Source organism: Elgaria multicarinata, chromosome 2, assembly GCF_023053635.1.
Source record: "Elgaria multicarinata webbii isolate HBS135686 ecotype San Diego chromosome 2, rElgMul1.1.pri, whole genome shotgun sequence".
In the NCBI taxonomy this organism is placed as follows: Eukaryota; Metazoa; Chordata; class Lepidosauria; order Squamata; family Anguidae; genus Elgaria; species Elgaria multicarinata.
In genome coordinates this window covers 79,578,794-79,595,437 of record NC_086172.1, presented here as the reverse complement: position 1 = coordinate 79,595,437, position 16,644 = coordinate 79,578,794, and the positions used below count along the sequence as shown (strand labels likewise).

General features: G+C 43.1%; 2 protein-coding genes across 3 annotated transcripts; one reads left to right on the top strand and one right to left on the bottom strand.

Moving 5' to 3' along the window:
- Positions 1-4,857: 4,857 nt before the first annotated feature.
- LOC134393646 (C-type lectin domain family 2 member D3-like) lies at positions 4,858-6,039 on the bottom strand. The gene is made up of 3 exons (XM_063118707.1): positions 5,919-6,039; positions 5,515-5,621; positions 4,858-5,267 (listed from the first exon to the last, which is right to left on the bottom strand). The coding sequence occupies exons 1-3, from the start codon at positions 6,030-6,032 to the stop codon at positions 5,153-5,155; spliced, it is 336 nt and encodes a 111-aa protein (XP_062974777.1). The 5' UTR covers positions 6,033-6,039; the 3' UTR covers positions 4,858-5,152.
- A 6,844-nt stretch (positions 6,040-12,883) lies between these two features.
- On the top strand, positions 12,884-15,133 carry TIMM10 (translocase of inner mitochondrial membrane 10). 2 transcript variants are annotated; one of them, XM_063118705.1, is made up of 3 exons: positions 12,884-13,021; positions 13,583-13,677; positions 14,812-15,133. In XM_063118705.1, exons 2-3 carry the CDS (start codon positions 13,604-13,606, stop codon positions 15,011-15,013), a joined length of 276 nt encoding a protein of 91 aa, XP_062974775.1. In that variant the 5' UTR covers positions 12,884-13,021; positions 13,583-13,603; the 3' UTR covers positions 15,014-15,133. The 2 variants fall into 2 exon arrangements, with proteins under 2 accessions (XP_062974775.1, XP_062974776.1); XM_063118706.1 differs by having other exon boundaries at positions 13,002-13,059.
- The last annotated feature ends 1,511 nt before the right edge of the window (positions 15,134-16,644 follow it).

The window sequence follows — 16,644 nt, the reverse complement described above, 5'->3', positions numbered from 1 at the left end:
ACACTAAGAGGATAGAGGGAACAACAGAAGAATATCACTGTGTATCTGTTTAAGGGAAGATTTACCATTTGCATCAATTCTCTTAATGTAAACCGTTTTGAATTCTGGAGGCATGAAAGCAGGTTGAAAATATCTAAATAAAAGCAAGAATCTGGCCTCTGGGATTCTATTTTCCACATCTGGGGCTGGAAACCCGGAATGTGGTGGTAGCAGGGAGGCTGGCTAACAGACAGGAGCCAGTCTTCTCTGTGCCCATTTTCCTATTACCTTGTTGACATTTCTTACTCCCACAGCAACGTCCTGGGATTCTCTCTGTGCTTGGAAGGTGAGAAATTCTATAGGAGTGGAGGGTGGCTGGAGAGGTGTTTATTTATTACATTTATATCCCGCCTTTTTTCCTCCAAGGAACCCAAGGTGGCATACATAATCCTCCTCCCCTCCATGTTATCCTCACAACAACCCTGTGAGGTAGGTTGGGCTGTGTGTCTGTGACTGGCCCAAAGTCACCCAGTGGGCTTCCATGGCCGAGTGGGGACAAGAACCCGGATCTCCCGACTCCCAGTCCACCACACTGGCATTGAGATATAGCAGCACCATCAGGACACTTTTGTATCTCGCAAAGGGGTGGCATCAACGGGCGGGATGACTGGGCACCTGTCAAGAGCCCACAGCCCAGCTGGGCCCAGTGGCAAGAGTCCCCTGAACTTTCTCCTCCTCCTCACCATTGCAACCTGCATGTTCACCTGCCTCTCGCTCTGGCTCAGGCAACAGTGAAGATGAGGAGCAGGAGACACCACTGCCCACTGGCTCTCTACCTGTCAAGCAAGCAAGTGGTAGCAATGATAATGATAAATAGAATGAAGAGCCGGAGCAGCCAGTGGCAATGGCATGAGAAGGTAGACTCATTAAGGGTCCATTGAGGGGGTCTTGCCCAAGGGCCTGCAAAACCTGGTCTTGCCCCACCTAGATCCAGGCAATAGGGGGCTTTCTCCATCCTCAGGGTGCAGCTGAGGATGCTAAACTATCTTAGCATAAGAAAATAGTGTTTAGATGTAACAGGAGCGCAAAGGAACCTTCTGCTTAAGTGGCTGGCCTTGGACAGAAGGGAGGCTGGGACAACATTCTCCAGGTCAGGAATTGGAGTCGGGAGAGAACAAAGCAGTTGTGTGGCCTGAGCCTGACCTTCCAACCCCAAATGCCACAAACTGCTCAGATGAGTTCAATGGAACAATGCCTGGTAACTATGTTTAGGGTTACAATCTGATTCCTAGAAAGCAGCCTTCCCCAATTTGATGCCCTTCAGATGTTTTGAACAACAACTCCCAGCATCCCGTCAACATGACATTGGCTGTACAGGCTGGGGATAGTAGTGGAGTCTAACATATCTGGAGGGAACCAGGTTAAGGGGGGGGGGGCTGCCATGAATTACACAGGCAGTAATTAGCATCCCGATGGGAACCACCCACATGGGCCAGTAGCCACAGAACATGTTGAGATCCTGATGGAGACAAGTGCTAGGGATCCAGTCCCAGCATTTCTCTGCTAGTCATGTTTCCTTGGGAAAAGGTTTTCCTCCACAACAGAGATGCAAAACATGTCTCATTGGCAACCAAAGTTACAAATATTGTCCACACCACTTTTTTTGCATCTTTCACAGCCTAGCAGGGCATGTTTCCTGTAAACATTGCTATGGGAACTAGACTCAGATAGTTCTCTGCTGGGAGAAACCCACGGCTTGAACGATTGCTTGCCAAGGCCTCTGTCCCATGGAGGCCTATTTTAAAATGTCTTCCTGGAGTGACAGTGAAAACCTGATGAAAACTATGGGATTAACCTCTTCAGCATCACACCTACTAAATCCACCCCACCCCCACCAACCTGCTTTTCATTTCTGAAGCAGCTCTGACACCTTGTGGCCAAACTAGGAACTGACTGGTCCCCTAAACTGAGGCAATGACAGGGGCAGGAAGGGAGGAGTAGAGAGCAGGAAGAATTGGCTTGTGCCCCAAAGACCGCCATAAATTTATATCACATGACCTTTCTTCATCTGCAGTAGGATTGGCAGATCTTGCAACATACTATGAAGCATCACATTTTCTCCTGCTCTATTTGCACAAGCTACTTTGTTTGGGCAATCTGTCACAGCAGGGGACAGCTCACTTGCGACTGGTGCTGTATCTCCCATAGCTGGCACAGGCACAGAAGAATCATACTGGAGAGACTAGAGAATAAAAACATACAGGTTGTCCTATCACCTCCCCAGCCATGGGAGTATTTTATTTTTGCCCACCCTACCGATCTTCCTGAAGGCCTGTGGCTGTCCTCTACCGATTTCTTTTATGCTTTTCAGATTTCTCTGAGTGATCACTCTAACAGCAAACAGTTTATTTATTAAATTTTTATACGGCCCAATAGCTGAAGCTCTCTGGGCGGTTCCATTGATTGGAGAAGTTGTTTATATTCCTAGCTGTTTGTCTGACTTCTTGTATGGTTGAAGGGGAGGCTTCCTTCTTTTTCCATGTCTGACTGTTGTCCTAAGTAAATGGAGAGTGACCAGAATGATCAAGGGTGAGTTTTCCTCCAAGGCAGACAGCAAACATTTGTTGAGTCATGAACAGCAGAGAAATGGCAGGTGTTACTTTATTTGCTCCTTACATAACAAGACAGCACAAGGGCAGGCTCAAATTACTTACCAAACATAAAAGCACAGAAGGCCATTAAAAGCGTCTGCATGACAATTATGGTTCCTCAGCCTCTAAATATAAGTATCCAGGTTGGCTCCAGCCAAATAGTTGCAAACTGCCTCAAGGAACATCACCCATTCTTTTTGCTTCAGATCTCTGAAATAGACAGATGCCAAGTAGCTGGAGAGAAAACTGAGCCAATTTGTCACTTGGGTGTCAAAATTCAGCCTTGATGAAAATGGCTCTGATGACATGCTTCATACAATTCACCTGAATTGCAGCTGTCTATGTCCAAGAGCCATTGGCAAGCCACTTGGCTTCATGAACTGAGCTAACCTCTAACGCAAAAGGAAATGACTGCGTCTTGCCAACGCTGACTTTCCCTGCTCAGTAGATCAGATTTCCATTTTACAACAGTGTAGTCTGAATGGGTCTACTCGAAGTAGGACATGTTGGATTTTACCATCTGTGAACCCAGCCCCCTCTGCCTTCCAATCTCCAAGAAGTATAGTTCCCAAGTTTCCCTGGGGAGACAGAATTACTGTTAAGCTAATTAAAACTTGTAATGTAAATATATTCTCAGGAGAACCACCAACTACTGATTTTTCCCCAAGTGCTCAGCATTCTGGTCTTTAGCAGTGGCTAATGGGTAAGACCCTTCGAGCCAGGCCTCGGTGAATTCCAGAAAAAAATGTATTATTTCCCATGAAGAGGAGACCCCATAAAGAGGACACTTGCCAGGCCTGCCTGAAACCCAGATATAAGGTTATTATCCAATAAAGGGGAGACTCCATAAAGAGGACGCTTGTCTGGGATGCCAGAATCAAGCCTAGTTAACTCGATGAAGGGGAGACTTGCCAGGTACAAGGGAAGGCCAGCAATAAGCTACAGATTCTAATTGGGCAGGCGTGTTAGTCTGTAGTATGACAACCAAAAAGTGTATGCAGCAATTTAAACACTAACCGTGTTTTATGACTTAGGCATGAGCTTTTGTGGGCCAAACCCACTTTCCTATGTAGGAAAGCATAGGAAAAAGATGGAAAAATCAGTTCCAAGTAGGTAGAAAGTAAACATTCCATTCCAATTTTAAGAGTCATCTACAATATGCACAAACACCGACACACCTGTGGGAGAGCATCTCCGCCTTCCAGGTCATTCGGTAACAGGTGCAGAAAAAGAAGGAAAACCCCGTAAGGGAGTGAAAAACAAGCCAAAGGCGGGGGTGGAACCAAGGATATCTTCTGCAAAATATTATTTGTAAAAAGTTTAATGAAAATGGCACTTTCATTATACTTTTTTACAAATAATATTTTGCAGAAGATATCTTGGTTCCGCCTCCGCATTCGGTAACAGACCTCAAAGTGGCTGGCTTGCAACAGAGAGAATAGAGAGACAGAATTCAGCGTGAGAGCTTCATGAGGATAGTACTGCCCTAAACTGGGGTTAACAAACGCCTGTACTGTCTCCCTTCATGGGGAAATTTTAGCTTCCTCCTAAAAGAGTCTGGTACCTTAAAGGCAGTCTGTGTTTATTTCTAAGGCATGAGCTTTCGTGGGCCAAACCCACCTTGTCTGATGCAGGAATGGATAGGAACAAGATGGAAGAGTCAGTGACACATAGGTCGTAGAAACAAAAAGTCGAAAATAGAAACCTTTATAGTAAATGGGAAAAGTGCATTGTTTGGATACAAACTGCCTCATACAGTTACAGTAATAAGGTCTTGTAGCACATTGGGATATTGAATTAAATTTTAACAACACTGATCTCTTAAGTATTGTGATACCATCATGCACACATTTTAATTGTGGACATAATTCATCACACGTAAGCAATAAATATATCCTTGAAATATCTCACACCACAAATCTGTAGATTCCCAGTCAACATCCTTTCTTGTTTGGAAGGAGAATTGTGCTCACACACATGCCTTGTTTTCTTGAGAATTGGTGCCTTTTTTGCCACCATCATGGCAAATTTGTCAATGTCAATTTGGCCAATGTAGGAGTGCAGCCCCAGTTGGGCGGGCCACTTTGGCCCACATCTGTCACCAGCACACAACAGGAGCAATCAGAGCCTATATTATACACCCACAGTGAAGAACTGCAACTTGATTTGCAAGGAAAAGACTTAGACGTCTTTTTTTTTTGCTATCAGAACATGCAACTGAGTCCCGATCACCTTTTTCTACCTGCATTCGAGTTTATTCCCAGACAGAATATGATGATTATATTTCTTTTGGCTCATTTTTGGTCAATAACAAGTTTCTCAAAAGTAAACCGAGGTGCCTCTCTGTGTTCCAGGTCTTATGAATGTCTTTCTGTGGTCTGCAATTTAGAAACAGCGGAGATAGGAATTTGAAAAAATTCGAATGCTTCAGGACAGAAAGAGAGAAATGTGCAAGAAGCTACAACTGGGACAATTCCTTCATAGGGTTTATTTGGCGCAGGGGCATATACTGAATATTTCTCTCAAGCAGCATGGGCTGGTTTGCTGCAGATCCAACATTGACTGCTGTAGCACCATGTGGAGTTGACCACTCTTTGAGTCACGTAGGAGCAAAGGCCGTCGCCTCGGATCCGGAACCTGCAATGAGATCAAACCAGAGGGAGAGAGTGTTTTTGTTATGCTCTGTACCAAAGTAGACAAATGGTCTTTGAGAAGCAAAGTTTGGCAAATGCTGCTCCCTTTTCCTCTTGAGCAAGCCTCTTAAGTTGTCTCTGCCTTTAAATTGAGCAAAAATGACCACCAGAAACAAAGACAAAATTTCACATAGAATTTCATTCACCAATGACTTGTTAAAAAAAATTCAGAATAAAGTGACCATGCTCACGAGTTGCTGAAGAGGGAACCATCCGGCTGTTTCCAGGGCTGTCCTACTTCCTCCCTTTGGAGGCCAATCCAAGAGTCAGAACTGCCTTTCAAGCACATTACGAAATCCTTAAAAAGAAAAACAATCAGATATTTTATAAACCATACTTAATGCCAACCCTGTTTTGTCTTTGTCTGGGATCAACCTTCAATTGGTTTGCCCAACTGCAGAAGCTGCACAGAGGGCAGCGATCCCAGGATCGTCAGCGTACAAATGTCACTTTGCTCCTACCCATTTCAAGTCTCAACTAGCAGACTTCACAACTGCACGCTTGCATCAGATCTACTGGACAAAGGGATTTAAAAGTCTTTCTTTCGTATGGACTGACCAAGTATGGATGGACAAGAGTGGGAAAGTCCACTCACCTTTTTCTCTTGAGTGTCCAGTATAACTAGGGACCCCCTCGTAGGAAAAGCAAAAGTTCTGACTGGCAGTCCAGTTCGCTTCAGTTTCAGAGAAAAAGTACTTCTTTTTGCCATACCTCATCCAGACTTGTGGGCTGGGAGTGACACCTGATGGGTACAGAGGAGTTGGCCATTCCTCATGGTGTCCTGATGAAACTAATGAAAAAAAGAGAGGGGAAATGCATGTTATCCACCAACTCTTCTAAAACTTGCAGGTCTGGGGAAATATATATATATATATATATATATATCATTGTTTTCTTGAGAATTGGTGCCTTTTTTGCCACCATCATGGCAAATTTGTCAGAGAATTGGTGCCTTTTTTGCCACCATCATGGCAAATTTGTCAGTGTCAATTTGGCCAATGTAGGAGTGCAGCCCCAGTTGGGTGGGCCACTTTGGCCCACATCTGTCACCAGCACACAACAGGAGCAATCAGAGCCTATATTATACACCCTCAGTGAAGAACTGCAACTTGATTTATTTCATTTGTATATCCTGCCTTTTTTCCTCCAAGGAACCCAAAGTGGCAAACATAATCCTCCTCCCCTCCATGTTATCCTCACAACAACAACCCTGTGAGGTAGGTTGAGCTGAGAGTCTGTGACTGGCCCCAAGTTACCCAGTGGGTTTCCAGGGCCAAGAGGGGACTAGAACCCGGACCTCTCAACTCCCAGTGCAACACCTTAGCCACTACACCACACTAGATGTTCCAAGACTCGGCTAGAGAAGCAGGAGGGGATAAGTAATAGTGTTAGGTTTGCCGTGCCATCTTTCTGGAAAGAAAAGTCCCACCAGTTTTGCTCCTTCTGCTCTGCTCCAGAGGAGACAGTTCAAAGAATGTAATCAGCAAGGCAAGAAAAGGGCCCATTGATATCGTTCAAGATTAAGAACTCTTTGCTTTTCCCACCCACCCCTTAACAACTGAAGCTGGAAAACAGAAGAAGCTGTGGGAAATAAGACAAAAAGAACCACAGACTCATGAATCAACAAAGCAGAGTTTAGTGCAGACCAAAGAAATGTTGTGTGAACACATTGAGGTCCAGAGAGGAGGCCAAGGGAGAAGGGAGAACATTGTGGCAATTAAATAGGAATTAAGAACTCACCAGCTATATGAATCCCGACATAGATCAAGGCTAAAAGAAAAGCCGCCAGTACGACTATGACAGCACCTTTCATGTTGAAGTTTATTCCTGCTGAATTCCATTCTTGTTCCCAATGTGCCGAAGCAAAGTTCCCTTGTCCATTTGGTAGCATTTTAATTATGATCTTCTTTCATTTCTGAACCAACTTTGACGGAATTCTCAAATTCCATCATTCCCATTTTCTCAGACTCCTCTTCTCAGACATTCTATAAAAGTATATTTTTTATTAGATACATGCTTAAAGTGTACAATATGAGCTTCACTTCTATGTCATTAGGAAGGTCATCTCGATGTTATTTGGAGGATGGCAACAAGGGACAGGGCCTTTTCAGTGGTGGCCCCCAATTTTGGAACATGCTCCCCAGTAAGGTCCACTTATACCAACACTGTCAACCTTTCAATGCTAGGTTAAGACTTTCCTTTACTCCAAGGCATTTGATGGCATGTTATGCCTCCTTAACTGGTCCTAAGAATTCTATTGTTGAGTGTCCTTAATTGTTTTGTATGTAAATAGTTTTTGTTTTATATTGAATTTTTCAGATTTTAATCTTTTTTATGTTGCCCAAAGAGATTTGGCTATTGGGCACTATAGAAATGTATGATGATACTGGAACAGAACAATTCACATGGACAAGACAATACTTTGCAATTGACCAGACATAACAACTATAGACAAAAAAGAAAAATACACTTACTTCATTGATATAACAATACCTTATGACAAAAATATTGTAGAAAAGGAAGCGGAAAAGAGAGGGGGAGGGAAATACACCACAAGCTATGGAAGTTAAATAACTATGGCAACAGGAAGAGGTCACAATTATGCCATTAGTTACATGAGTCACCAGCATCACATAAAAAAAAAAACCTTCAGAAATTGGGTGTACCAAAATACATCCACAGCGACATCCAGAAAGCAGTCATACTTAAAACATGTTAAATAGACAGGAAATTCCTGAATCAGTAAAAGACAGCATGACTTGGCAAAGCCCATCATGTTCATATAGAAATAATGCCACAAATGTGAAAAGAAAGAGAATCATAATAATTATCTGCTTATGCCCCAAAGAGCACCACCTTACACTTTTTAGACTCAATTCAGGTAGTAAAGTCATGAGGCTTTGCTTGGACATGAGGAGGAGGCAGGGACATCATGGTGCCAGGACTCACAAGGTTACAGCCAGCACTTTTTTTTAATTAGACATCATCTAATAAAAACTACTGTTCTCTCAGAAGTTAGCTGCAATCTTCAAAGTAGCTGGGGGGAACATGGATTTCCCAAACAGCAAAATATTGCACCCTCTTGTAAAGCAAAGTATTTTTGGATTACTTAGTCTTGCACGGGCAACCCATTCACTTTACCCAAAAAGTCCTGCTCCTGATGGAAATGAAAACTGGTTGTTGTTATGGAGCGATAAGTTGCCTGTAATTCTGGACTCTCCTTGGGTGTGTGGCTCTCATCCTCTACACTTCAACATTTACCATGAGATCACTGGACAGAGCAGAACTCCCTCCACCCTCAGTCAAGATGCTTAGTACTATGATAGGCCAAATTATTTTGACCCCCGAGACAGAAAAATCCTACAAGTGCTTTAAAACTTGGAAATCCTTTCCATGCTTTAAAACTGCTTCTCCATTCCGGACATATTAGAACGACGACACAACTGTTGGCCAATCCTGATTAAAAAGAAAGAAAGGGAAACAGCAACAGCACTCTGAGCATGTGTAATTTGGCATGTTCAACTCACTTAAAATGACTATAGGAATAACATGGAGTTTGATTCGGAACCTGCCACTCTCTGGCTGGTCATTTGGGCCCCCCCAGGCTGCAGGTCTGGGCCCCAAAGTCCAACCTTAGTGGTGCAAGTTTCTCTTTAGCACCCCCCCTTTCTTCCTACCTACCTAAAATGAGAAATTTACCAACTTCTTGGATCTTCTTGCACTCCTTGGCATCCACGGAGGAAAGGGCAGATTTGCACTTCCAGCTGGCAAGTCGCCTTTTTGAAGAGAATGTCATTTGAACTGCGATGCCCCCCTGTTCCTGAGTGTATCCCCCCTTGCATTCCTCTCTTGCCTTTTGAAGCATTCTTCGGCCCTGACTGGCAACTGATATCGCCTACCCTCACCTACTGCTGCTGCTCCTCCTCCCTTGCTATTTTCTTTCGCAAAGAGAGGCCATGGTGACTGTCAATCACACATCAGAATGCATAAAAGTATTCACTGCTTTGCATAGCTGCAGCTGGAGAAATCTCGCTTCTCGCAGCTTATCTGGAGACGAAGGAAAAAGACAGGAGAGGGGACATGGTTTGGGAAATAAATCTTTAAGATATGAGATACGGCTTCTCAGTTTTGAACAGGATCTTACAAGGCTTAGAATGCAAACACCTGGATGTCAGCATTGTTACTTTTCTTAACAATCTATAGGAATAACTTTATTCTGGTGAATAAACATTAAGGGGGCAAGAATGTAAGGGCTATAGACTATTAGCTCTGTGTTGCATGGTGTGGTCTGTAGTACTTACATTGTTTATGCATCTGGTTCATGTAACTGCTCCTTAATTAGCAGTGAATTGTGCATTTGCCTGTACTAATAATGCAATGCTATCACATTGCATTATCAGTGAGGGTTATTTCTTTACCTTATCAATAAGGTTTTTGCTAGACTTATGTGCTCATGGGAGGTCCTGTACAAAAATGTTTTCAATCTTTAAGACAAGGGCAAAAAACAAAGTGTCTGGTAGAATTTTGAGACTAACACATTTATTATGGCATGGGCTTTCATGGACTAGAGTCCACCTTGTTAGATTCATGAAATTTTATCCTAAGTTAGCTGGTGTATTTTACGTATAAATACATGCATGAGTACAAAGAAAAAAAATTACATGAATTGAGTCAAATGTCATGAAACGCAAATAGTACAATCTGTGACAACTCAAATGATGTTTAAGTGCATGTAAATGATGCATGTAAACAGCACTCTTTGGTGATCTAAATATTGCTGAGCTAATTAATATACATAGTAGAACAGGAAACCATTGTCCATAACTGCATGCTCACCACACTGAAGCACAAACTCATTGTAGATTTATTCAGTTGTGTATGAAACAACAAAACTAGTATCTAGCTGTAACTTCCAGGGACATAAAATGCTGCCTTATAATAGGCCAAGTTATTTGTGCATCCAGCCTACTTGGGTAGCAGCACCTCTGCCAAAGAGCCACTTCCCATCACCTGCTACTAGCAATTCTTTTGATTGGAGATTTCAGGAATTGAACCTAGGACCTTCTGCATGTACTCCACCACTGAACAACAGCTCCATCCCAAATGCCCATGCCTGATATAGCATCATTTTTTGTGCCTGCCAGAATACACAAAGACAGGAAGACCCAAGAGTAGTCCAGCTCAGTTCAGACATAGACCTTAATGACCAAGTATGTGATCAGCCCACAATTACTGTCCCCTAGCTTCTTGTACCATGCTAACCTGAACCATACAAACAGAGCTTTTTTCTGTGCCCAAACACCACTTCCTACTGAGAAGCTAATCAGACATAATAAACCAAATCAAATTTCACTCAGCAAGGATCGACAGTAAACTCAGAATGCAGAAAAACATCTAGCCTCATAAAGTCATTATGCAGGCAAGCTGTCCTATCTAGGCTGCATCACTGCAGGTTCAGGGAAAACACACACCCAGAATCCCATCTCATTTAAACAGCAGTGCAGAAGTTACAGAAAAAACAATTCAGGGAACAGTTCTGAACATTAATGGATATTTCCCAAGCATTATGCGCTGTGATTTTAGATTTAAAAACCTGTGCTCCTTTTTCATTCCTGGGAGCCATTAATTAGGCCTAAGGAAACATTGTCCAAACAGAGCTTTAGAATAGGATAGCAGATGGTGCATTAGAGCAGCAGGAATACGGCTTCCCCCACTTGTCTTTCAAAGGCATCAATACAGGGTACATAAAGTGTTGACAAAGAAGCTATGCTGTCTCTGTTAGGTCTTACTCTTTTCGGCCCCAAGTCACCAAGTATTTGGGTGTCTTCCAGTTGTGCATCTACTGACTAATATCTACCACTCCCTCTCTCTCAGTCTCTTATAAGGGGACTATCACATATAAGCAGCATGGGGTTTTTATTAGGCTGTCTCTGAAAGTTGGGCAGGCTACCAAAAGTCTGTAGGAGAGCAAAACACCTACTTTGCACTTGAAGAGACAGATGGAACGGTTTTAGATAGCTCCAAAGGTGTCAGCTTATGAATTTCATTTTTTCTCTTGAAACCCACAAATAAGACACACTTAACTGTAATACTTTGTTTATATTTAAATGTCCAGTTAGCTGTGGATGAAAAACTTGCACCTTGCCTTTAGAGTTGAAAACACAGAAAGCAAACAAAAATACATTGAATAGAGGCTTGCAACCTGCTGTTATAAATGTTTGCTTTCCAAGTAGTTCTGCTGTTCAATGAAGCATGCAGCATAATCCTGTGCATGTTTACTCAGAACTAAGTCCCACTAAATTGGATGAGACTTATTATCAAGTGAGTATTCCTGCAATTGCAGCCTTTAAGGCCCATGGAATATGAAAACCATACTGCATTCCCATATTTTCGCTAGAAATTAACATGCAATTCCATTTCAAAAAGTAATCACTGTTGAAAATCCATTTGCACTCACAACAACCATCTAAGTCAAATTGCTGTGATTCTCCACAACACCAAGTCTTGATTATGTTAGGATTTAAATCCTGCTCTCTACAGCCCAGATATTTATGGAGTCAAAATTCTGAGAGCAGAATCATCCTGAAATATGATTTGCCCTCAGCTGCATAGAACCTAGACAAAAAACAATCCAGCTCTGAATTGCTGCAATTCTATGGACACTTATTTATTCATTCATGCATTCACAACATTTATATACTGCTCCACATCTAAACAGTTTGTAGAGCAATAAAAGATAACTTACTTACTTAGGAATAAGCACTACTGAACATAGTGGCACTTACTTTGGATTAAATAACGGAATGGAGGAAAAGCAAATCTTTCTGTGAGTTGCTGCTCTTTCCTGTTGCCTGGCAATAGTCAATATATTGTTATTTATAAATCCCACCTCCTCAGATTTATATCTTTAGAACAGACTTCCTCAATTTCATGTCCTCCAGATGCGTTAGACTACAACTCCCAACATCCCCTAGCCAATTGGGAGTTGTAGTCCAACACACCTAGAGGACACCAGGTTGAGTAAGGCTGCTTTAGAGCAAAGTGGGCAAGAAATATACCAAATACTACATGAAGTAAATAATACATGCAGGCTCCAACAAGCCCTCCCGTGGTGGGCAAACAGCCTCAGAACGGCGACAAGATGGCCCTATTTCAGTTTTCTGCTTCCCACGTTGTATTATTTATTTATTTATTACACTTATATACCGCTCCCATAGCCAGGGCTCTCTGGACGGTTTCCTGGTCTGAGGAAAATTATCCCAGCGCTGCGGGATAATTCATTGATAAATCCGTGCTAAACACAACTGACAGAACTCCCAGTAAATTAAGCTCCCACTCTTTCCCAGGGCCACTTTCTTCTCTATGGTCACTTCCTCTTAAACTCTATGGCAACACAGGCTGTGGTACAGCCAAGCCTCCGGCTCGCAGCGTCCTCCTCTCTATGGTTTAAGTCCTCCAAAGAGGCGGGAATGCCCTCTGGCTCCGCAGAGGCCTCTACGCCTTTCATGCAGTATCGGCGGCCTCACCCAGGCTACGTAATTCGAGCGTTTCTCTCCCTCCGGAGAATTAACAGCGGCCTAAAAGCCGTTATCATTCCTTCCCGGAAGTCTCTATGGCATCCTAGAAGGGAGTGGAACGAAAGGCACGTTGGCGGAAGTGCCTTTACCTCAAGTTTCCGGTTAATACCTGACGCTGAAGGTGAGTATTGCTAGTGGTAAAGAAGAAGTGCTGTCCAGGTGAGAGGAGTTTACGGCTGGAACAGCTTACAGAGAGGGCGTGGGTGGAAAGAAAAGGGAATTGTTTTCTCTGCCTTTGTGTGCATGTGGGGGATTTAGCACTGGCTGAGAAGCTTTGAACAGAGGTGTTCGACAGAGTGACCACTTTTAGTTTTGCAAACAAACACAACTCAGCTCCCTCCGCAATTTTTTGTCATATTCCCGCCATTCCCAGAGCCGCAGCAACACAGTGCTGATGATCTTGGGGAAAATCTCTCAATCAGCTCCTTCTGTCCTTCACTTCATTACAATAGCATCTCCCCCTGTTGTCATAACACTGATCTGCTAGGCAGGGTGGGAGGTGGGGTGTGGACTGACACGTGCTTATTTGCCTTTTACGACATCCTGGACCACAACTAGGCCTGGGCAATGAGAAACTGAGCAGTATTCTAAAATACTGACCAAGTAGCTACTTGACTCACAGTGCGTGCATGTGTGTATATGTAGGTGGAATCACTGGGTTCCTATGTTTTGCATTTTCCAGCAGCATCAAGGACTTGAAACCATGATGGATCCTCTACGAGCACAGCAGCTGGCAGCTGAGTTGGAAGTGGAGATGATGGCTGATATGTACAACAGGTATTGACTAATCACAAACATAAGGGCTGTCTTTAACAGTACTCATATTTGAAATGTCCAACAGGAGGGAAATGTGTTATTAGAGGGGTGTATAATATAAGGAGTTGTGTGCTGTCATTTGTGCTTTCTTTGACCCAAGTGCCCCAGGTATTTTCTTAGGATCTTGTTTTCCACCAAACGTTGTACTACTTTAATGCTACTAGGCATTGTGTAGGAAACCCTTCCCCAATCTGGTGCCCTCCAAATGGGTTGGACTACAATATCCAACATCTTCCACCCAAATAAGACAAAAGAGCCAGGCAGGCACTCTGGCTACCGCAATCTTCACTAGGGCGGAAATAGTTATTGATACCCTGCTAACCTTGGAAGACATGCAGTCCGGTCTTATGCATATTAATTCAAAGGAATTATATGCATATTAATCCCACTGAGTTCAGCGGGGTTTACACCCAAGTAAATATGCACGGGATTGCAGCTATGTAGACTGATTCTATGCATGTTTATTTGGATGTAGCAACTCAGATGTGCCTGGAAATGATTGAGAAGCAAGAAAACCAATTTGAAAGTACTTCTTGTCTGTCTTAATAAATATCTTAATGATTTCACTGTAAATTGGACTGTGTGTCTGTCACAAAATGAACAGGGGTAGGTTTTACCTGTGGGTTACATAGCTGAGTATAATCATATAATTTGTATTTTAAGCTGATGCATTATTGTTTGGGAAATAACTTAGAATCTTGCACTTGATTGACATGAGAAATAGCCTTACATCCAGTTAAGGAAACCTTTCTTCTTAGGAGGAAAAGCAAATGTTAACAGTTAGGTGACAGTTGATGAGAGTTATGACGGGGAGTAGAACGGTGATGAATCTGTGGCCTGCCAAATTGTGTACAACATCTCCCATCATTCCTGACCACAGGCCATGCTAGCTATGGGTGTTGGGAATTGGAATCTAATAACATCTGGAGGTCCACTGTTTTCCCTCCACAGGTTATAGGCATTAGTAGATCTGTAGCTATAAAGGTTTTGAGTAAGAACTGTGGTGTGTTCTGTTTTAGATAAATGTAAAGCAGAGTTGGAACAACCCAAGATGGCTGTTTCCTCATGCTCTTTTCTTTTCCTATTCTACCCCAGAATGACCAATGCCTGCCATCGCAAGTGTGTGCCCCCACACTACAAGGAGGCTGAGCTGTCAAAGGGGGAGTCTGTGTGCCTGGATCGTTGCGTCTCCAAGTATTTGGACATCCATGAGCGCATGGGCAAGAAATTGACAGAGCTCTCAATGCAGGATGAGGAGCTGATGAAGAGGATGCAGCAAGGGTCTGGGCCAGCATAAAACACTATCATTTTGTAATGGACTGTGTGCCCACTTGATCCTCCTGTTCCCCCTTCCCCCACAATGCCTGGACTCAGTGTTGAACCTTCCTTTTGCCAATAAAACATTAATGTTATATTATCTCTGTGTAAGTATGCCGGAGCTTTGCCTTCTTGGATTAGGCCCAGTGGAGGCTGGGAGCAGGTTATGATTACCTTGTAAGGGCCAACAGGCTGAGCTGGAGGATCCATTTGACTCAAGGGAGCGATGTCTCGCACATGAAGTAGCAGGCTGAAGAATAAATGCCCTTGGGCATGCTTGACTCTTTCATGTGGATTTTATTGGTCAAATCCAATTCTGCAGGAATTTTGCATTGTTGCTGCTTTCATTCCTTTGGTGCACCAACAGAGCAGTCATAGAAACAAGGTTTATCATCTTTCAGATATTAGCTAGATTTCAATTACAAATATGCTGTTTAGCCTCATCAGAGTTGAAATGCTTCTGCTGCCATGCAGAACCATCTACCCATTATAGTGGGAGGGTAGATGCACCACATAATGATGCCAGTACAGCAAATGGCTCTCAATTTCTTGATCAAATAATCCAAGCTACAGGGTCAGATTTTTCTTTTAAGTCCCTTGTTTCTAGCCAATCTAGCAGGGCAGAAATCTTTCCTAGCTCCAAACAACAAATATAATATGATGAACTGATTGAGTTTTCCTCAGAGGAATGCTTTATTATAGTGCAATACCTGCGTTAAATTGCCATTAACGAGCATTTGTGATCACTTTCATCTTGGCTGGGCTCAAGAATGGAGCTGGCTGCAGTTGCAGCAGCCAGCCAGTAGGGGGAACTAAAGCCTGCAACATGGACACTTATTTTGCGGCATCGGGTGTAGTACAGCCACAGCTGGAGTGTCCACTTGGGCATCACCAAAAAAAGAGGGTAGAGATTTGCATTAAATTTGCATGTGCCAGTTTAAAGGTAGAGATGCAAATTCAGAAGTAATTGCTAGGATTTACATAGAAAATACAATATATCTCCTCATAGTGGGGAAGACTGACCAAGTGACCCCTATGTCTGCTCAGCCTGCAGTCACGGTGCTCACTGTAGATGGCCAATTTCAAGGCCCCTGATCTGCCTTATGGTCTTTTGGCTTTAAGCCAGACTTGGACTGGATAGAATCATAGAATCATAGAATAGCAGAGTTGGAAGGGGCGTACAAGGCCATCGAGTCCAACCCCCTGCTCAATGCAGGAATCCACCCTAAAGCATCCCTGACAGATGCTTGTCCAGCTGCCTCTTGAAGGCCTCTAGTGTGGGAGAGCCCACAACCTCCCTAGGTAACTGATAGCCTTTCAAACAGAGCACCGTCCTCTGTAAAGTGAGAGATATGGCCACCCTCCCCACAGGGTTTTGCAGAAATTCAAGAAAGAAGGGTGAGATGATGATGGAGAGGTAAGGATGAATAACAGCTATGTCTCTCCCCATAGTTGACAATGAGACCATTCAGAAGACCACAAAAATGGGTTGGAGGGAGAAGCACCAAAAGTGTGTGCAAAAGGAGAGAGACATTGGCTCTGGTGCTGGTGAAAATATATTTTTTTTTTTTTTGTTAAAAAGGTTATTTTAAAAAAACTTTTTAAATTTTT